Source organism: Rhinolophus hipposideros, assembly GCF_964194185.1.
Source record: "Rhinolophus hipposideros genome assembly, chromosome: 4".
Taxonomy (NCBI): Eukaryota; Metazoa; Chordata; class Mammalia; order Chiroptera; family Rhinolophidae; genus Rhinolophus; species Rhinolophus hipposideros.
The window spans coordinates 102,480,187-102,502,799 of NC_138050.1; the positions used below are offsets into that span (position 1 = coordinate 102,480,187).

The 22,613-nt window shown below is 47.3% G+C and overlaps 1 protein-coding gene across 1 annotated transcript; it reads left to right on the plus strand.

The window, feature by feature from the left end:
* Positions 1–225: 225 nt before the first annotated feature.
* CBY2 (chibby family member 2) lies at positions 226–11,636 on the plus strand (the record flags this gene model as incomplete). The annotated part of the gene is made up of 3 exons (XM_081046027.1): positions 226–300; positions 603–683; positions 10,446–11,636. 3 exons carry the CDS (start codon positions 226–228, stop codon positions 11,634–11,636), a joined length of 1,347 nt encoding a protein of 448 aa, XP_080902153.1.
* Positions 11,637–22,613: the final 10,977 nt, after the last annotated feature.

Sequence of the window (22,613 nt, forward strand, 5' to 3'; positions counted from 1 at the left end):
GAAGATAGGGATCTCAGCCCAGCCTGGCAGAGGAGATGTGAATAGCAGCCAAGATGACCAAACAGAAAGCTAGTGTTAGGGCTATTGTGTGTCACACTGACCTGGACCAGCCATGTCACACCGAGGTAAGCTCTTCCTGACCATCAGAGGCCTCATTCCCACCTGAGATGCGGGAGGATCTCAGAGGGAGACGATGAGCCCTGAACACCACCACATTGTTTTGTGATGTCACCTCTGGAATGTTCTGAGTGTTTTGGTGACCAACTTCTGCATAGGACCTATACCTGGCACCTAACATTGGTATGATTTTTTGCTTGAGACAGAAATAAGAATCTTAGAAAAGGTAATAGGTGTAAGTATGTCTGTTCCAAAGGCTTTCGGAAGGCTCTGAAATCTGTTTTAATACCTGTCTTAACTTATGTTCAGACATTGCTACAGCCTCTTGTCAGATACGATCTTCCCATTCTTTGAGACTCAGATTTTCATAATGTACATAACTGAAGAGGGGATAAGTGAGTAGGAAGTCCTCTGTGTTTTAGATGAGCAGTTGCGGCCCAGAGGATGGGCTGGGAAGCAGACATCTTATTTTCTTTTTTCCACAGCTCTCAAGGCCACATTGTAGAAGAAAAAGAGATACCAGATCTGAAAGCCTAGAAATTCCAATCAATGTGGTTCTACCTCAGGTAGGGATAATCACAGAAGAATATAACCTACTCGTTTAAGCCACAATAACCCTCTTCTTTCAAAACGCGAGCAAGATGTTGTTGAACGAGCAGAGTCCTCAGGACCTGCTGCCAACCCGCTCTGTGCCTAGCAGAGGACACTTATAGCCACTCTGGGTCTTGGGTCCCTCATCCCTTGAATGAGAGTGAGTTAGGTGGTCTGGTAAGACCATCCAGCCCTAACACATGAAATTTCTATGACACTCAGAAATAAGCCAATCATCTCGAAATTAGATCTTCTGGTAGTGGTGCAATCACCCTGGATTTCTAGAGGATTTCCAACTGGCCTTGGAATCAAATGCATATGACTGAATCCATGAGGACAAAACCTAATACAGACCAAGGAGTAGAGGGCCATTTGGAGGTGTCAGAGAATTAAGGCCAGCTGTATACCAAATATACAGAGCATAAGGGGGTGGGCACGAGGGATTCAGGATGGAGGCCAATGAGTGGATGCAGTCTTGACAGGTGGAGATTCTCAAGTCTCCTCCACTGAGCAGCCGTTGACTTGGTGGGGTTCTCCTGATTGCATTGTTTCTACTGCTGCTATGTCACAAAAGGGTCAGCCTTGCTTCTCCAGAGTCACCTAAGTCCCAGTTGGAAGATCATGGCGCTGCAACCAAAGAGAGTGAAATGTAGAGTGGAGGAGTCCAGTGCAGAGGTAACTATGTGAAAGCTCTGCCTGGGGACGTGTAGGGACAGGATTGATCACCTAAAGTTCCCTCTTTCTTAAGGATTTTCAGAAGAACACGATTAGAAAGAAAACCTTCAGCATTCTTTTTATAGGTGGAGGTAATTGTAACAATCTAGGCAAATGTGTTCAGCAGGAGGAAAAAATATAGGACAAAAGAGCATTCTGGCTATTTGTTTTCACATATCCTTATGACTCTGCAATGAACAGCCACTTCTCTGTTTCAGCTCCTATAGCTTAGAACATAAGCTCACTTTCTCCTGACCCTTAGGATGGCTTGCCCGCGGGGTTTCTGCAGCTGTAGGAGCCCTGGTTGAGGTCCAATTCTTTCCACATGAAACACGTCTGTAGTTCCATGGTCCACCACTCTCCTGATGGTTGGGTGGTTCTCAGCCCAGAGAAGTCAATCTTTGCTTTGCTAAGAGACAGGGAGAGGGTGTCAACCTGAGGATGGGTGGGGGTTGAGGATGGGGATGGGAAGAGGGTATGAAACAATGGTCATGTGATGGAGGGATCTGAAAGTCTTCCATCTACACCTAGCGCAACTCTCCCTGCCTTCTCCCAGAAGGCCCATGGAGGAAGAGAGAAAGGAGCAGAACTGGGGAGTGGTTTAAGAAGCTTCGAGCTTGTTCTGGTGCCTGTACTGCAGGTCCTGGTGCAGCTGCTGGGGTCTAGGAGGGCATGGGATGAGAGGATACCTGCTGCCTAGGCATGTGTGCCCCACATGGGCAGATGTGGCCTCACGGGTACATCTGCCACGGGGACACAAGTCATGCAGCAGGTTTCAGACACCAGCCAGGATGCTTTGGGCAGGGGCGCTGGGGGAGAGGTGTGGGTGTCTATAAGTTTAGCTTATGTGAACAGCGTCACTACCAGGCCTTGGGGAAAAGGACTGATGTGGTTAATGAGGGAAGAAGGACTATTGGCTGAACACTGATTTCATCATGTGTCGGGCCATGCAAGTGTGAGGTAGACACTGTGTAAGTACGGGAACTAGGAACCCCAGGAACCCCACTTGTAATGGCAGAGCTGGAGTTGGGGGCTTGAACCCAGGTCAACACCCACTCTCTCTGTTATGTCAGAAGCTGGGCATACGCCACCTGGCTGGGCCAGGTCGTGTTTTAGTCTTCTGCTTCTCTTGCTTTTAGGAGACAGGGCTTCCTCTCCCTGCATCTTAACTGCGTGCCCCTGAGCTCCCTGCATGTGTCTGCCACATACTGCTTTATTCTGGGACAAGTCCCTCCATTTCTGAAGGGAATTGCATCAGCAGCTCTGTGACTTCAGAAAGTGCCGCTGGCCTCCTAGCTCCCAATCAGGCCAGGCATTGGGACTTCTCAATTACATCGCGAATGCCTGTGATTCACTGTTCGTTATCGCCCTTAGGTCTTTCCAGGTCTTATTGATTTCCAGTTTTTCTTCCTCACATTAAATATTTGTGTCTTCTGATCTATTTCCCTCCAGCGCATTAACTTGCAAGCCATTGATATTATTTCCTGTCCCAGCTAGCTGCCCTCTTGGTTCCTTTTGTACATAATGATTGAGTTCTCACAGGTATTTGCATTTCCCTGGTGAGCGCTATGTGTGAATTGCAGGTGTTGTTTTACGGCTAGATCACTAATAAAGAATCACACCAGATCAGAATGAGCTCTGGAGGCCCCCTCCAGGCTCCCCCATGCCCCCAGTTGCCTTTCCTCAATCCCCTTTGTTTGGGCTTATTCTTCAGAAGCTATGGAACCCGCTGACAACACCCGTATCTGCAAATTTGAATGAACTGTTAGGAGGAAGATTTCATGAAATTCTGTGTTCAACAATTAGCTGAAACTACCACACGTGATGGCATCTTTATAATTCTATTAAAATCAGTCACATTGACTTGTGAATTATTTATGAAACCAGCACTGACTTTATCATGGTACTAGGGAGCCGAGTTGATTTGAAACTATGAAAATGAGCCTCAGCCTTGTCACGCTGTCTGGATATTAGTAACACATCGACCTCTTGTCACGCTGTCTGGATATTAGTAACACATCGACCTCTCCTTCCAGCATGCTGGGCCTCTCAGCTGGCTGAATGTTCTCTGATTGTAACCCTCAGTACTGTTGGCAAAGTAGGTGTTTAAAAGACTTGGTCGGCAGGCTCGGAGTCTACCGTGCATTGGACTACTTTTCTGGTCTGTGGTGGCCACACTTCTCCAGGAGTGGAGAGACCGTCAGAGCATCAGCTAAGCCTGGCTAGTCCTGTTCAGTCCTGTTCCAAGACACATTAGATGGGAGGCCACCAGCCCTTCCTAACAAGGCCTGATGGGAAAGCATGATGACTCCCATAGCCAATTGTATTTCCCTCCTTCACCCATCTTCATATCCCATTCTTCCATGAAGAAGCCAACCTTTTCCTCTCCCACCTGCTGGGTCTGTGTCCATATGTGAGGGCATTTCTCACAGATCAGGGAGGAGACAGTGCTTTTTTCAAGGGCGATTGGACCGTGCTGCCGTCAGCTCTGCCTCCCAGGCTTAGGAGAACTTTCAGGGGTGTTCCAGGGCCTTTTCTTGGCCTATGTCTCTTGTCAGGGCTCAAGGACATCAAGGGAAGATTAGTTTAGCTCATGAAACCAACCCTGTGCTATCACTGGTTGAGGTGACCTACTGAGAAGGAGCTGGCCTCAAACACAAGCTACGGAGACCTGGGATTTTGCACCTCACCTGTCTGCTTAGCTCAGATGCTCGCTTTTTGGAAAGCCCTTTTACAAAGAAATATAGTCAGCATTTGCTATCATACTTTAGGCCAGGAATGTGTTAGCCTCACCAGTAGGACTGGCCATCTGTTTGGTCTTTGTGACAGCTCGCCTACCACCTTCTGGGCCTTTCGCAACAACCACAGGAATTAGGTAGCACAGCTACAATTGGTTCATTTTAGAGGTGACATTCAGAGAAGCTAGATTATGCAAAGATGGGTCTTCTGAGCCCAAAGTTACTGGTAATGTGGGGGACCTCTACCCTCATTCGATTATAGGTTCAAGATTGTGACATGGACAGCCGGCATGCACGGGTCATTTGTATGCGGGGGCAGCTGCCTGTAAGGCTACACAGGTGAACATACAGTTTTGTGGAATTGACATGGGGAACACCCCACTGGTATAGCATTGATATTGTTCAGTCACAGCTCTGCTGTTTAAAAACATGGATTGCAATGAGGACATAGCTTCATCAGACAGACTAAGCTTATTAAGACAAATGAAATCACCACTTTTGTAGGCCCCAAATGGTACCATGTTAACACTTTCACATATGTCAGCCTGGTATCTCCTTACCTGTCAGTGCATTTTTGCTTGTTTGTTCATTGGCAAGGACTCGTTATGCCTCTGCTGAATATGAAATGTGCTGTAGTCGCTTTCAGGATGAGGGATGTTAAAAAGATAAAGGACAGGTCACTGTCCTTAGAGAATTGCAGTTTATTCATCTGGGGAGTGATGGGACAGAACAGGAGAGAACCACTGCAATATAATGATATCAACAGATGCAAAATAAAACATCTAGGCATTGTGAAGAGCTAGAATAAGCATGCAGTTTGGAGTCCGATATCTCGGTTTTAAACCCTGGCTCTGCCCCCTAGCTGGCTTGTGTTCTGAGGTAGAAACATAGTAGATCTTTTTGGTGGGGTATTACCTATGAATATGGAAATCATTTAGCATATTGTCACATAATAGTCATTCAGTAAGTGTTATTTCCTTTTCCTTGTTCTATAAATCTTCCTCTAAGGAAATACTAAGCAACTTCTTTTCCAAACCCACAGTATATCCATGTGTATGTGTATCTCTCTATAAACAAAGAAAATTTCTTCTTCTGTTTTTTGAACTCTACAACAAACTGTCTGAAATGGGATAGATGTTAATAAGCCTTCTGTGGATAGTTGTACAGGTTGTGCACTGCAACAGCAGTTGTAAATGGCACCTGCTAAAGTTCGTCATTGTATAACCTGCATAAACATGTGGGGTGGCTCTGAATCATGTGAACACCCACATATTCTCTATGTGGAAACGTAGGCACAGAAATGAAGCGATCTGAAAAGGTCACTCACTCATATAGTATAGACCCAGGACTTCCTCCAGATTTTATGATGTCTGGTCCCCAGGTCCGTACTTCATTGCCTGCAGTAATGCTTGTGGCACGTTGACCTCTCTCATTTGCACCAAGAAATAACTGGTGCTATTCACTGATATTTCAAGTTGACTGGATGTTCCCTGAGGGCAGGGTCTGAGACCAGGTGCTAAATTAATGCTAGTAGATTCATGAACATAAGCGTGGAGGGAGAATGTTTGCAAGAACATTCAGAGTGGGAATAAATTAGGGTGAGGTGGTTCCACACAGCCAAGAAAGAGCTTTCTTTTGAGGACCAAGTCCAGTTGGTCTGACCGGCACTGGGGAAATACAATGGGAAAGAAAGAATTTGTCTTGGCATCATGTTTCACTGATATTTCAAGTTGACTGGATGTTCCCTGAGGGCAGGGTCTGAGACCAGATGTTCAATCAGGATCCTTGGCATATCTGAGATGCTGGTATATTTAGTAGTTCTCCTCAAATCTTCGCACTTTCAGAAATAGAAAAGGTGCTGCTTTACTTTCACCTCATCTTGGATAATATCAAGGTGTCTTTGTGTTCTGGATAAGAAACTAGGGCATGAGGTGACACTGGACTTCACCTTCTCGGTCCTGCCTGGGGGTAGGAGGAAAGCTAAAGTCATAAGAGGAGGACCTGGCTTCCTGGCTAAGGAAGTAAAACCTATTGGTCCATTAACATTTTCGGGACCAGGTGCTCCTGGCATGGAACAGAGAAGACAACAGAGTCTGCCTGGGCAGTGCTGGCCATTTAGCCTAGATGTCAACTAGGCTGGGAAAAGAGGGCTGCTGGGGCATATGGGTGCCCATTTACAAACCTGGATCCACTGGACCAGAGAAAGTTAGACTAAGAGAGCATTTAGACATAATGCCACTGACCCTTCATTATACAGAAGGGGAAACCAAGGTCAGAAGGTGAGAAGATGTGACCAAGGTCACCTGATGGCATGCATAAGGACAGGGCCCAGAGACACGGATGGTCCATAGCGAGGGACCCACCACTACACGGTAGGGTTTAGTTAGTGCATTTCTGTTGAAGGGACAGTCGAAAGTTCATTGGGTACCCAGTCAGAATGTGGATACAGAATGACGACAGCAGACGAAGGTGATTTCAAGGCCATCACGGGTACAATGAACAGGTATAAAGCACGAGTGGTTTTTCTGTGGATGTTCCGGTGGATCAAGAAGAGTCTCTCTCTGCTTGAAATCAAACAGTCCGAAAAAAAGGAGTGAGACAGTCAGGGAAATTTGAACACTGACTCGGTATTTGCTGATACTAAGAGATCATTGTTAAATTTTAAAAGAATGATAATGGGATTGTGGTTTTGTTTGAAAGATACACATCAATGTATGTGTGAATACAATGATCCGATGTCTACACTTTGCTTTAAAATAACCCAGTGGAAAAATAAATAAAATAAAATAACCTTGTAGTGCCAAGGGGCTGGTACTGGAATTGGGTGATGGTATATATGAAAGAAGTGTGGTCTCGATTTGATAACTGCTGGAACTAGGTGATGGGTATATGGAATAATATACCCATCTAACAATTACTAGACTATTCTCTCTCTCTTTTATATTTGTTTGAAATTTTCCATAATAAAAAGTTAACAAAAAAGTGTCTTGACCCCCAAAGTACTGAGGATCCTTTGATAAATTCATGGCGATACCCCATATGTGTTCTTCACACTTATAAGCTCAGGGAGTCAGAACTGGCTTTGTGACTCAGTATGTGAACTGAGGCTAGTTATTTAACTTCTCTGAGGTTCACTTTCTCAGTCTGTAAAATGGGAATAATAATAGAACCTTATTAAGTCAGTGTTGTGAGGAGTAAATGAATTCGGTAGGTAGATTGCTCAGCTCAGGGCCTAGCACAAAACTGAGGCTCAGTATTTGTTTCCTTCTTTCCTTTCCTTCTCAATGTTGGAACCCGTGCCATTGACTCAAACCGCATTTTCCATAGTAATGTCATCTACAGCAAGATGCTGCTGAGGGGGAACCCTCCTTGTTTCCAGTTTAAGGATGGAGAGGGTCTCTCCAGTTTTACTCCTTTTTAACCTTGGCTAATTGTCCCAGAAATCTGGATCAAGGGACCTTAAATTTACAAGGACACGGTGAGGGCTACCCGCACTGAGGTTCATTCTGATCACAGGTTCAGCCATAAGAGCCAGCGTGCTTTCCTAGTTGAGAAATACAAAAACCGTGGAGGCTGGATTTAAAATAAATAAGGTTCTGGATGCAGAATGCCCTCACACCCTCGCTATCCAGAAGATTAGCATATTCTTACAAGGTTAATGACATATGCTTATTGCAAAGTTAATGGCATAGAACGACGCCTTCTATTTATGTAGCTCTTTGGGTCTTAAAGTATTCTAACCAACTTTACACACTGTGCAAATTATATTCTCTCTCTATATGCATATACGTGATCTATGTATTAGATAGATAGCTAGATAGGTAGGTAGATATAGAGATACATGGCAGATAACCTGACTTGTTTTCTAGCTTCTCTATCTGTAAAATTGTGAAAAATAACCTAAGAAATAAGGAACTGATATTTGGAGAGTCTTATCATGTACTTGGACGATGTGCTTTTGGTGTATTGAGAAGTAGTTATCGTGATCTTATTTTTATTAACATTATTGCTGCAGCTGTTGCCTCTTCTCCAGGATGCATTCCACCTGCTCACCACTTTTTGAATACATCCCAGAATTCTTCCGTTAGTGAAACCTACTTTTCCTGATAACAATACCTTACATTTCTATGGCACTTGGCAGTTTTGAAAACACTTGTACATTCATTATCTGATTCAGTCTTCACAGCGGTGTTGCAAACCAAGCAGGGCACATATGATTTCCACTTGACAGGCACATTTCATTAACTTTCAATGTCGGAAGGTACCGTTCAGATCATGGAGTCTGACTCCCTGATCTGGGTCTTGGAGAGGGTGAGAGAGCTCTTCAGTTTCACACTGCCCATCAGTGACAGAACCAGGATGAGAATCCTTGTGACCCCAGCCTTGACATCTTAGCCTTTAGACCTGGTGTAATTCCCACCTGCATATTCGACCTGGCTTAGTGCTGTCCCAACTACCTGCAGCCAGAATCACCTGAGAGAGCTGGTGAGAAATGCAGATTCTTGGACCAAAGCCCGGACTGAGTGAATCAGTCTTACAAGTAGGAAGCTCCGAAACCTGCACTTAAAACACACTCATATGATTCTTCTGTCCTGGGAAGTGTGCGAGCTACTGGTTTGTTGGATTTAAGCCTTGGAGGCCGATCCCCTTTCCATGCGGTGGTCTTGAGGCGCATGGCTGCCCTGGTGAATTCGTTTATGAACTGCCGGGCATCCTCTGCTGTCTTACTTACCACAAGCTGAACTCTCATTGCACAGTGTATGTCTGTGATGGTGCATTGCCTTTCCAAAGTTATCAGCAGGGGTCTATGAGCCTGTTTAAAAACTTAGGTTCAGGTGTACAAAACAGCATAGTGATTAGACATTTACATACCTTACAAAGTGATCAGCCCAACAAGTCTGTTACCCATCTGACCCATATGTAGTTATTGCAATGTTAGTGACTATATTCCCTGTGCTGTACTTTACATCCCTGTGACTATTTTTTAAGTTATAGCTGACATTTAGTATTATTTTATATTAGTTTCTGCTTTGAGCCCACACTGTTGGTAGGTGTTAAAGGGGCCGCTGGCAGGACAGACTCAGGGGTGATTAAGAGTGGATAATCAGCCCGACTGGGGCAAGAGAGAAGGCAAGGCTGAACAACAGCACTGCCATTTTGGATGTGGCAATTTGGGGCGCTGTGGGGTGATTCATGCTGCTGATCTGCAAAGGCCATTGGCAGCTGGGCTAGCTGGAGAACAGTGTCTGCTCCTGTTCTCTGGTGACAGAAGTGTGCCTGAGCCCACGCGTGGTGCTTTTTTGGATATTACCTCTTTTCATATTAAAACGATCTCAGTGGCAAAGGGTAGCAGATACAATTATCCCAATTTGAAAATGTGAAAACTAAAGCTCTCATAATTTTCCCATCTTCCTGAAACTAATAAAATAGTGGGGCCAGGACTCGAAATATTTGGTTGACTCCAAAATCAGTGCCTCCACAATTTAACCTCCACAATATAGAGTTAATTCTCATTATGAATGGATTCCGTATTTGTGAGTTTGCCTGAATTTTATTTCCGTGAAACTTGTTTGTAACCCCAAAACCAATACTCAGGGCATTTTTGTGGTCACTCATGGACACGCACAGAGTGGTGACACATTTGAGTTACGTGCTTCACGTTTTCAGGTGAGGAGCCTTCTTGTTTCAGCTCTCACACTGTAAAACACTGTCCCGGTCACAGTTTATTTAGTACCCTGTTTTTGTGCTTTTTGTTGGTGATTTTATTGTGTAAAAGGCCTTGCAGGGCAGGGCTGAATGCTGTGTCGTCTTCTATGCAGGGGAGGTTGTGGTGTGCCTTACAGAGAAAACAGGTGTGTTAGGTAAACCTTGTTCAGGCGTGAGTCATAGTGCTTTTGGCAGCGAGTTCCACGTTAACGAACCAACAGTATACATTACACAAGGTGTCTTTCAACAGAAACAGACATCCAAAGGTTATTTGTCGAATGGCTGATGGAAATGTGGCCGGAGGCTGGCAGGACCCTAACCTCACATTTCTCCTAGCAGCAATGGTTCTGCGTTCAGTAATTCAGACTTGCTGGCGATTTTCCAGAAGCAGGATCACAGGGGATAACGAGCACCGCGTGTGTCTCCTTGCGAGGACCCCAAGAGGGCCTCCTGTGGCCAGGCCGGGCCGGGCCAGACCATCAGCCCGGGTTTGCCGCGCGGTCGCCGGGCCTGCCCCCGTCAGCCGCCCCGGGCGTGCGGGCCCTGCACTAACTGCGGCTTCCCTGTTCTCTCCCGCAGAGGGGCGCAGCCGAGCCCTTCCTGAGGCTCCACAGCCTGTACGCCAGCCCGCGCTGCGCCAGGCGGGCCGCGCTGCCCAGGCCGAGCCGCGGCGTGCTCAGCCAGCACTCCTACCCGCTGAACCGCTTCTCCTCGGTGCCCCTGGACCCCATGGAGCGCCCCACCTCCCAGGCGGACCTGGAGCTGGACTACAACCCTCCCCGCGTGCAGCTCAGCGACGAGATGTTCGTCTTCCAGGACGGGCGGTGGGTGAACGAGAGCTGCCGCCTGCAGTCGCCGCACTGCTCTCCGCCCGCCTCCTTCCACCACAAGCTGCACCCCAGGCGGCCGTCCAAGGAGCACGTGCTGCAGGAGGAGAACAAGGCCCTGCGCGACGAGAACAAGGCCCTGCGCAGGGAGAACAAGCTGCTGCAGGTGCTGTGGGAGGAGCGCACGGCGCCGCGCGGCGGCCGGGAGGACGGCAGGCCCGCGGGCCCGGGCCCGGACCCCGCGCACAAGGACGCCGCCCCGCCAGCGCGCCGCGGCGGCCAGGGCAGCTCCCTGCAGCTCCTCCGGGAGGAGAACCGCGCGCTGCAGCAGCTGCTGGAGCACAGGAAGGCCTGCCGGGCGCAGACGGACGCCAAGCCGGGCCCCGCGGAGGGGAGCAGGCCGGCGCCCTCGCCCCACGACGAGCCCCACGGCCCCGGGCTGCTCTCCGACCAGGGCGCGGGGCTCTCCGCGCCCTTCGATGAGCTCAAGGCGCCCACGAGCCCGCAGGAGGACCGCCCGACGCTGCGCGCGCTGCGCGAGATGGTCAGCAGCCTGGCCGCGCCGTCCGGGGCGGAGGAGGACGAGGAGGAGAGGAAGGCGGGCCCGGGCCTGGCGGACGGCGGCCAGACCCTGGAGCTGCTGCGGGAGATGAACCAGGCGCTGCGGGCGCTGCGGGCCGAGAACCAGAGCCTGCAGGTCCTCCGCGACGAGAACCGGCTCCTGCACGAGGAGAACAGGGCGCTGCACGTGCTGCGCGTGGAGCACAGGCTGTTCCAGGAGGAGAACAAGGCGCTGTGGGAGAACAACAAGCTGAAACTGCAGCAGAAGCTGGTCATCGACACGGTGACCGAGGTCACCGCCCGCATGGAGATGCTCATCGAGGAGCTGTACGCCTTCATGCCGGGCAAGAACAAGGACCTGAAGAAGCCCAGCAGGGTGTGAGCCGCAGGGCGCCGGCCGCTCCCAGCCTGGGCCCCACGGCGGCCTTCCTCGCCCCACCCACCGGCTCTTGCCCTGGAAGAGCAGAGTTAGCGGCCTTCCTAAACTCAGAGAAGGAATAAAGCCCTGACGAGCTGGGGCCAGTGACCCAGGGTGCTGCTCTGCTTTCTCCGTTCTTTTTGATTTTTCAGAGCAGTTTTAGGTTCACTGCAAAATGAGCAGAAGGTACAAAGGTTTCCCATACACCCCCTGCCCACCTCCCCATCGGCACAGCCCCCCATTATCCATTTCCCCACCGGAGAGCCATCTGTTACAGCTGATGAACCTACACGGAGAGGGCATCATCACCGAGTCCACAGTTTGCCTTAGAGTTCACTCTGGGTGTTGTGCTTTCCATGGGCTTGCACACATGGATAAATGACATGCTTTCACTTATTGTAGCATAGAGTAGTTTCACTGCCCTCCAGTCCTCCGAGCTCTGCCTACTACTCATCCCTCCCTCTACTCCACCCCCACTCCCCAGCCCCTGGCAACCGCTGAGCTTTACATTGTCTTCATAGCTTTGCCTTTTCTAGACCACCATTAACTTGTATGTGGTCTTTTCAGATGGGCTTCCTTCGCTTAGTCATGTGCATTGAAGGTTCCTCCATGTCGTTTCCTGGCTGATAGCTCATTTCTCTTTAGAGCTGAATGGTACTATTCCCTTGTCTGGATGGACCACAGTTTATGTATCCACTCACTTATTGACATCTAGATGGCTTCTCTGTTCTGGCAATTATGACTCTGGCTTCTTTTTCCTCTCTGTTTCCCCCAGTCTGTTCCTTCATTATATTCTGTTTTTCTTTCATTTCCTCCTTTTTGCTTTCCTCCCCTCCTCTCTCTCTTGCTTTCTCATCATCTTCAATTTTTGAGGCCATGGCATGGGGATGGCCTATGGCAGAAGAGGTCACGCAACACCAGGGCTTTTCAACTACGCTTGTGGACATTTGGGCTGGATAACTCTTTGTTGTGGGGCTCTCCTGTGTGTTGTAGGGTGTTCATCAGCGTCTTTTTCCTTTACCCATTAGACGCCAATAATAGCCACCCAACCTTGGGCTCTGACAACAAAATATGTCTCCAGGAATTGCCAAATGTCCTCCAGCAGACAAATCCCTGTCCCCTACCCCCCAACATTTCTCTAGGCTTCTTAAAGTATATTCCTTAAAGCACTAGTCCTTGAAATGCTCTGAGAAAATGAAGGTTTCTAAGGAGGGAAGTGCTGCTACAATCCTGTCTGACAGATTTATAATCATACTCCAACCTAAAGGGTCTGAAGAAACCTGCTTAGCTTTGGTGGATCCGGAACAGCCCAATTTTATTTGATCTTGAAATCTCTTTGTAGCTCAGCCTGCCTGGGTTATCCAGTGTGGGAAGCGGTGCTCTGTGCTCTCCCTGACCCTAGGCTCACCTCCCTGCCCCTGGGTGCCCTCTGCTTACTCATGGTTCACATTTCCCAGTTGGATGTAAGATGTGGGGTACATGGCTGCCAGGATCACTGGAGGGAGGAGCAGAGGTTCAAGATTTGGTGTCCTAGGCTTCAATCCCCATTTCAAAGTTAGACATACTTTAGAACCAAGAAGTTGAAAGAACCCTCAGGTGCCTACAGAAGGGAGTTGGACAGGTTCCCAAACTTTGCTGTATGGTAGAATCACCTCAGGGTCTTTGAAAAATACTGATGTCTGGGCTCCACCCCCAGACATTCTGACTTAATTGGTATTGGGTACAACTGGACATTGGGAGGGTTAAAAGTTCTCCAGGTGAGTGAAACGTGCAGCGAAACGTGCAGCAAGTTGAGGAATCACTGTGGTGGGGTGAGTTAAGCCACCTGATTCTCAACATAATGCTCCATTCACTAGAAATGGGTATAAGTGAGTAGTCATCTGTGAGGGAAAGGGGTATACCCCTTTGGCTGATGGAAAAACTGATCACTGTGACAGCATGAGTTTGAGACTGGCATGTACTCACTCCTAATCCATTGTTCATGCTAGCTAGAATGCTGAACCAAGGAAAGCTCCAGAAGCAGGGCCAAAGGCAACAGCCCACACCTGTGGAGCTCTTTGCCAGTGGCTTTCCCACTTGATGTGACCCCCGAACTCCAGTACCTGTGAGGTGGGCATTATCGTTGTTTCTACAGCTCTGAAAACTGGAGCGCCAAGGCTTTACCAGAAATTGTTTATAAGCCAGCTAGGAAGAGCCAAAATGGGACTTCAACTCAGACTTACTGACGACAGATAGCAAATTCTTTCTATTAGATCACATTGCCAAGTAAACCTGGTCTCTAAAAATTGAGTTTAAAAATAGTTTTGATGCCTGTTTTCCAGATTTAGGAAGTTGTTGAGTCTTGTCCAAAATAGCATCATAAATTCCAAATGAGGGAGATCAATGATAGGGGTATTTACTCTCTCCAGCAGGCGACTACACATCTAATCCATACACAAGGGCGGAAGGAGCCTGATGTGCCCCAGAGGCTGAGTAATTTATCCCCCTGTTGCCACCCAAAGCTGATTAATAGGAAGTTGTTGCTAATGGGTCTTTGGCCCTTGGCAGCTTTATTCTCCTGAATTTGGTAAATGCATCACGCAGGGCATCATGAAATATCATACTTTAAGTCAATGTAATAACCCCAGAGTGCAGGGTTTTTTTTTTCATTTTTGTTTTTTGATGAAATCAAATTGGTTTCTGTGAGTCTAGACAACTGGAAGACAAAAGGCACACTCTTCCCCACGTTTATGTTACAAATGTTTAACTTGGATTAATCTACGTAATAGCAGTGCCTTACTTGCAAGCTGCAGGAGCTCAGAGGATTTAATACTATTTAACAATGTCAGCTTTCTCTGTCAGACTCTAATTGGGTGAAAAATTAGCAAAACGAGCCATAAAATGTCATTTTTATGGAGAAGGGGAGATTTACTTCAAAACAATGTTTCATTGTACAATGCAATCCATCATAGATCAGGTAACACTCAGTGGGCGCAAACCCACTAAATGAAATGAATGAAACGTCATTCTTTAAGCATATCTGCTCCTTTTTCAACTCTTGCAGTGTGTTTCCTGGGCCAATCTGAAGTTCCAGGCTGTTTTCTCTTTGTGGGGCAGGTTTTCTCTCCAAGCCTTTAAGATTTGCCTTTAGAGAGCTAAGCCCTCTGCCTTTCTTAGTCTCTCCCGGTGGCCCTGGGCTTGGCGGGCTGGCATTCTCGGTTGCTGGAATCAACTAGGACCCTCCTAGCAAACTGCCTGAATCCTATCTCTATGTCTGTTTACTGCCCATAAGCTGAGGGTCAGGTTGAATAGAGAAGAACACTCACAACCTAAATCAACTGGCTAGTTAACGGGAACCAAAGCTCCCTGAAACTAGTTCAGGGAAGGGATTCCAAGAGGAAAACCATCTATGTGAGGACAGTCGTCCTGAGTTTAGTGGAGTGCCAACAACAGGAACCAGAAACAAAACAATCCTGAAGGAAATCTTGTATGCTTTCATATGCCAGATTCTATTCTTGAACTTTCCCGTTTTCTAAGGACTTTTCATAAGACTGAGTGACCTCCATCTGCACGGATGCTTGCTGGAATCCAGTGTTCAGTTGGGCAGCAGGGCCAGCAGCTGGGAGCAAGGTACCTTGGGACAATGTGTCTGATGGAGGAAGTCAGGGACCCCTCAGCCCTCAATAACCACCAGTTTGTTGTCCCCGGAGGTGAATTTCTGATGCATTAGATGGGAAATGTCTTTTACTGAGAAGCTAGGTCATCTTCAGAATATTCTGGATATACCAAGAACAGCTGCTGAGAACCGTATTCTTTCCATTATAATTTTGAACCCCTGAGTATTTGCAGCAGACAGTGCTTGGTTGCCCCTCCCTCTCTCTTTCACATGCAAGTTTTCTCCAGCCACAGCTCTTACCAGTTTCTCTGGATAAACAGTTCTTTCCAGATTCCTTACTCTCTTTGTTCACGCAAACAATGGCCTTTGTAACCAAGAACAAAGTTAGGAGCTGGTGACAGATGATTTTTCATGCTGTCAAGACAAGTGGCTGTTTAATGTATGACATTTTCTCTCTCTAAGCCTGCCTTTATTCTTTGGGTGATTCAGAGACCTCCATCAGAAATGGCTCCTTGGGTACAGTAAGTCCAAACCTTTTCAGAAACGGGTCGGTTGTTACTCAGAGCACTGTGTGGGATGGAACAGAATTTCTTGGCTGTCAGTTACTTTTTTGGGAACCTGTGGTTGGGCCGTCCTCCCGGCTTCCCACTCCTTCACTCGTTCAATCAATCACTGGGTCCTGTCAATTCTATCTCCTGAATAGCTCACGAACCCCCTGGCTTCTCTTTCTTCCCGTGAGTGTAAATCCAGTCCTGACCACTGCCGTCTTCCTCGTGGACGCCCCAACTCTGAATTGATCTCCTTATCTCCAAGGTTCCTTCTAGCCCATTCTCCATGTTGCAGCCAGACAGATTTTTCTTAAATGTGTATGGCATCATGTTATTTCCTTTTTTAAAATGTATCACTAACTTTCCATTGTCTTTAGGAGAAAATAAAACTCTCTTATGGGTCTCTGGCTTAAATGTGCATGCTCCTTTATGTTCTTCTGGCCTTCTGAATTTAGTTGACACAGTGCTGCTTCTCAGGGTCCCCACTGGGCTCCTTTAGAATTCAGCATAATTTAACCAAATGCCCGCCTTATCCCTTGGAGGTCACATCCAGAGAGGAGAGATTCCACTGCCTGGGAAGGGCAGGCAGAGCTCTAGGGAAGATATCCCTAGACAGGGACATCTATGTGGCCAGGGGGTTTTAATGAATCTTCCCTGGTCATGATTGTTGTGGGTGACGAAGCCCAATCACCTCCCACTCGCTTTGTCCCGAGTGACCATCATCTCTGCATAGCCGTACACCAGCTGTGCAGACTTCAATCAGACTGGGTATGTATCTCGGCTCCCTACTTACTGTGCGACTTTGGGGATGCCACTTAACCTTTCTCTGTCATGGTTTCTTCTAGAAGAAACAATGGCACCTGCTTCTGTCAGTTGGCTATTGTTGAATAATAACCCCATCCCAAAATGTACTACAACCATTTACTATTTAGGCTCAACTGAGCAGTTCTGGTCTCAGCTGGGCTTGCCGATGTACCTGTGGTCACCTGGCAGGTGGCTAGGTGGCTTTCCTTCCGGTGGTGGGCTGACTTATCATTTAGGGCCCTTTGGATCTTCTCCATGTGTTGTCTCATCCTCCGGCAAGTTACCCCAAACTTAGTCTCATGGCAGAGGCTAAGATCCAAGAGAAAGAAAGCAATGTGCAAGGCCTCTTGGAATCTAGGCTGGGAACTGGTCTGTCCTCACCTCAACTGACCATGTTTTGTAGACAAAAACCAGGCATATATACGAATGGGCTTGCATTTATTCACTTGCTGAATGATGTACCAAATATTTTCTAAACACCTAACTATGTTCCAGGCTGTTATAGGTACTGGGGGTTCACTGAGGAGTAGGGCAGATATGGAATTTACATTCTATTGTTTGAGGAGACAAACAATAAACAAGTAATCATATAAGCAGGATGATCTTAGCTAGTGCTAACTGCTATGAAGAAAAATAGAAAATGAGCTGCTAGACTAGAGGAGTGCATGGTGGTTTTAGATAGGATTGTCAGGAGAGGCCTCTTGGAGACTTCGTAAATGAAGGGTGAGATGTGCAGTGCCTTAGTTTTATCCCCCTGTACAGAATCCCTATTGACGTGATGGAAGTGTGGGGGAGGGGGTCCTTCTATAGTCCTATGGTATCAGCCTGTGGGCGATCCTGGGCTGTGCGTGACCTCACAAGTGTTGCTCAGTTTTCCCTCTCTTTAGGTGGGACAGGAGGGCTAGATGGGGTTGGAGTTGGGTATTTCCCTTCTCCAAGGTAGGTTAGGCTCTGACCAAAGCCCAGCTGGTAAAATCATTTCCCTTGAGGGCAAGCTTTGTTAAAGAGAATAGATGTTCTGGTGTCTTTCAGAATGGCGACTTCCCCTCCCCCTGCTAGAAGCATGAGTGGGTTTTCCTCTCATCTCCACCGTGAGAAACTCCACTGTGAAGAGTGTGAGGGTCCCCCTGACTGGGTCCCTCTCAGAGGTGCCCACGCTGGGCCTCCAGCAATTCATCAATTGCAGTTCAGATGTTCCTGCCCCAGCTCTGCTTCTCGTGGAAGCTTCTGCTCTAGTCAGTTGTTCTTCTCTGTATCCTCCTTTCTGTTTCTCCAATTTGGGGGCGGTGGCTATTCCTGTGACTTCAGTTCTCTGCTGGATCTAAGAATCTAAGAAGGATCTAAGGATCTAAGAAGAGTTGTGGATTTTCATTTGTAAAGATTTTTTCTTGTGAGAAGAGATGGGAATGAAACTTCCGAGGATTTACATCCTGGACTGGAAACCAGACATCAGAAAGCCTTTCTGAGATATCTGAGCTTTGATCTGAATGAAGAGAGGGCTCTGCCTGTGAGGAATCAGGGAGACTTCTCCAGGCGGGGACTGACACGTTCAAAGGCCCCGAGGCAGGACCAGCCTGGCGTGGAGGCCAGTGCGGCTGAGCTGAGTGCTGACGGCTTCAAGGGGGAGGCAGGGGCCGGGTCATGGAGGACCTGAGAGGCCGTGGTGGGAAGGCTGGAGGTCTTCCATGTTAGAGGCAAACATGGATCTTGGAGACATAAAGAAAAAAGATTAAATGGCATGCTCCTGACTACTTCTGCACATCCATAGAGATAGAAAATTGACAGTAGGAATTCTCTATGTCATTTCCTTTTTATATATGTCTCCTAGTAGACTAACATGGGATCCAAACAAGCAGAATGGAATGGGACCCTTACTTGCTGATGGGGATCCCTCATCCCAGGAAAGGAGCTTGTGCCAAACCTGGGTAAAATCTGATTTGCGACCCTGGCTAGGCCTTATCTGTGAGGGTGACTGGAACTGAGTCCTGGGAGGACAGAGGGCACCCCATGGAATATTCTTCCTCCTCCAGATGGCCTCAGGAAGTTGGTTAGGTGGCCTCCCCAGGAATGGGCTCATTCAAGTAACCACATCGTGGCCCTCAGAGTAGGTGTGGGTGAGAGGAAGCTTCAGCTCGGAATAGTGGCCCTGGGCCCGCCCACAGACTCCACCTGCACTCCACCTGCTGGATTCCCTAGAGACCTCAGGTCTCCAGAAGTCAGCCATTGTAGGCTGCTGAGATGGTCTCGATGGTAATGTGATTGTCCTGCTGGCAGAGGGTGTTTTCCTCATCTTGACCAGGTGCTTCTAGGAAAATTGAATGCATTTAAAAATCTGGGTTAGACAAGCAATTCCCAGGTAAATTCGATCTACACAAAGATCGAATGCAGGTTCTGCAGGTGAGAGAATTGTTTTACTCCCAAAGAGCAGTTTTCTTTTTCTTTCTGAATGATTTAAATAATGTCCCCTTTCTGGGGCATGGCAGTGTTTCATCTCATTTTTCCTATCTGTATCCTGTACACTGATTTAGCTTTAAGTGTTTTGAATGACAAGTCTTCCATCATTTACTTATAGAAATCATTTTGCAGACTCATTTTAGTTCTTGCAGTTGCTTATTCATTCATCTAAGTATTTCTTTTCTCATTTTAATTCCATTATTTCTTCATTCCATCGCTCCCCTTTGTTATGTTAAACCTTTCTCCAATATTCAAGGAAATTCTGACATTCTCTCTTAAGCACGTCTTGGCACTGTAGGTTTTATTCCTTTGAATTCTCTGCACGTCCCACCTTCCCAATCTCTGCTCTCAAGAATGTTGGGGTTTGCTCCCCACCTTCTTCCCAGTGTGGGTGTGTGAGGCTGGGGGGAGGTATGCCGCTGCAACTGGGGGACACAGTCTGCTCTCCAAGAGTACAACCAAACTCTCAGGGGAAGACTCCTTCCTGCCTCTTCTAGCTTCTGGGGGCTCCAGGCGTTTCTTGGTTTGTAGCCACATGACTCCAATCTCTGCCTCCATCTGGAGGAGGAGGAGACTGGAGTTCTTGGGTCTATGTCTCCTCTTCTGTTTCTTATAAGGACTTGTCATTAGATTTAGGGCATGAGTAATCCAGGATCCTATCTTAATTATTTTCATAAAGACCCTTTTTCCAAATGAGATCACCTTTATAGATTCTGGGGGTTAGAATGTAGACATATTTGGAGGGGCAACATTGAACCCACTGGAGTGGTCATTTCTCTCTCCACTTGCTGTCTTGGGCTGAAATTGCCACTATTTAGAGACACAACTGAAATTTAAGCACTATACCTCTAGAGGGCTCCTATTAAAAGGGAAAATATCCCTGAGAAAGGTCCCCCGAATATTTAGTGCCTATTAATAGAGGGTAGAGAGCAGGATCCTGGGGAAGGGACAGATGACGCCAATTTTAGTAAAGCAACAAGAGACAGGAATGGTCTGGTAGATGGGCATACGGGGTTCAGGACTGCATTGTGTGTAGGGGAGGACCTTGGGCCCCCAGAAGACTGGATCTCCAAAAGGGCACTCTGCAATTAGGGCAGGGGTGTCCAAACTTTTTTCAACGTTTTTCACCAAGGGCCATATACGGTAAAATACACAAACAGCCGGGCCACTCACTCGAGGTGAAGTACGTGTTGCCTCACTTGGTTTATTTAAGTAAACTAAATATATTTTTGGAATTTTCTGCGGGCCAATTAACAATGGATTGCGGACCGCAGTTGGCCTGTGGCCACAGTTTTGACACCCCTGAGTTAGGGAGTCGAATGTAGAGTCTGACGTTCCTATTTTCATATTTTCGTATTTTGTATTCCTATTTTCGTATTTATGCTGGGCTCCTCTTCCGGGACTGCACAGGGAAACTGACCACCTTTTTGCTCTGATCTGTTTATTCCTGGATCACCCCATAGCAAGTGTGGAGTCTGCAGTGGAATTGAGTCGGGCTTTTACGCATGAACAGGATGTCGCTAGCCATTTGCCGCATCATGAAACATGAATCCACAAGCCAAAGGTCACATGCCTAATAAGTGGAAAGGTCTACAGACCTCTGACTCCCAGGTAAATATTTCCCCTGCTACATTTAGTTGTCTCTGAAGATTTCAGTGGAGTTTAGGAATATGTTTCACGTATACAGATCTTTCTGTTAGAATTGGAGTTTATTTAGACAACCAGCTGACATCACAAAATCCAAAATCTGTAGCGATCCCAGTGGTGTACAGTGCTTGCTCCCCAGGGGCTATGGCTTTGACTTCCCTATTATATCTTAACTATCACTTACATGAATGAATGGATGGATAAGTAATTTAAATCAACCTTCCCTTTAAGGATTTTACGTCTTTGCTCAATGGAAGAACCAAGGTTAGAAATACAGCCTGAAGGAGTGAAAGTCTCATTTTAAGCTGCTTGTTTTTACGGATAAATGGGAACCTCAGGTCTAACAGGACTGTCCATGCAGTTTGCTCCACTTCGTATCCTGGAGCCAGACAGAATGAGTTCAAATTTGGATTATTCCATTAAATTCGCTGGGGGTTAGAGGCTAATTACTTACCTCTGGATGACTCAGTTTTCTCCGCTGCCAAAGGTGGTGGGGGCAATAATCGTTGCCATCTCTTAAGGTTGTCAGTAGGACTAAAGAAAGCAAACTTAAAGGGCTTGAGCTTTCAGGAGGAGTTCATTGTCATGACTTCTTTCAGGAGCGATGCTAGTCACTGGGGAGTTAGGTGGTCAAGATCAGATGGGTTGGAAGGACAGGGAGTGTCACGTGGGGTGTCATGCGGGGTCTCAGCTCCCGCTCCCCTCACAAGAACACAGGATATGGTGAGGCCAAAAAGGAACACCCGCGGAGCCATAGATAGGGGGTTCATACCACTATATTCTCGCTGGCAGCTGGGTTGGAGACATAGGAAGCAGGAGCCACACTATCTGCAGCCTGCCATCTGCTTCTCTGCCAACCAACCAACCCCTTGCTAACTGCAACCTGTGCTTGCTAGCTTAGCCATGGCTGTTATGTCAGTGGCTAATGGCTAACTGGTAACAGCTGATGGCCATCTGATTGCAGCTGACGGCCATCTACTACCCGAGCCAGCACCTTTCCACGTGAGGCCGAGAGCCTGGAAACTGCTCTCTGGGACTCTGTCCCCACAGGGAGTATTTGGTTAATACACTGCTCTCCGGGCTGGGGTTGGGATAAGGAGGTAACAGTTCTTTATTAAGGCTCAGTTTGCCAACCTGGCTCTCCTTGAGCATCTTCTCCCTTCCCGTCCTCCTCCAGGCTCTGCACCTGTCTCACCCACCATATGCTCTCCCTGGAGACCAGCTTCACGTGCACAGTTATTACAATGAAATCTATCATTAGAAAGATTCCCTCCAGGCTCCCCAAGCTCATGGTGGGGCACATTGGTAATTTCTGTGTGTTGTGTGGAGTGTGAGGCATTATACAAATAAAAATGGCGTAAATTTTATAGGAGTGAGGGTAAGCATGGCGATTACCCCTGACTGTAATGGCTTCCAAATGCAAATTGAACATCTTTCTTTTGATCCTGAACTATGGCCACAAGCTAACATGGATCTTTGATCCTTTTCCAGCATCTAGAGAAAGGATGAGGTCTCCAGGATGGGATAACAGGTCCTCATCAAGACTTCTAGCTTTAGGAAATTGTTTAATCTCCCTTCTCAGTGGCTGCAGCTTTGAGGCAGCTGTGACTGAAAGGTCCCAAGTGCTATTGAAAACAGCTCATCAGTTCAGAACAAAGCCGATTATGTAAATCGTGCATTAAGATGCAGCTCCAATTTAATTTTACTCTGTAAATAAATATCCCATTAACATCCATCTGTTGAAAGTCAGGTAAGACTATAAGGCTAGGGCCCCGGTGAACACCACATAAATGCCGACGGGGGAGGGATTAGGGCATCCAAGTTCACTACAGAGAACTTTGTTTTTTCTTTAAATGGCAAATCAGCTATGAAATAATTTTAGAGCAAGAAGAA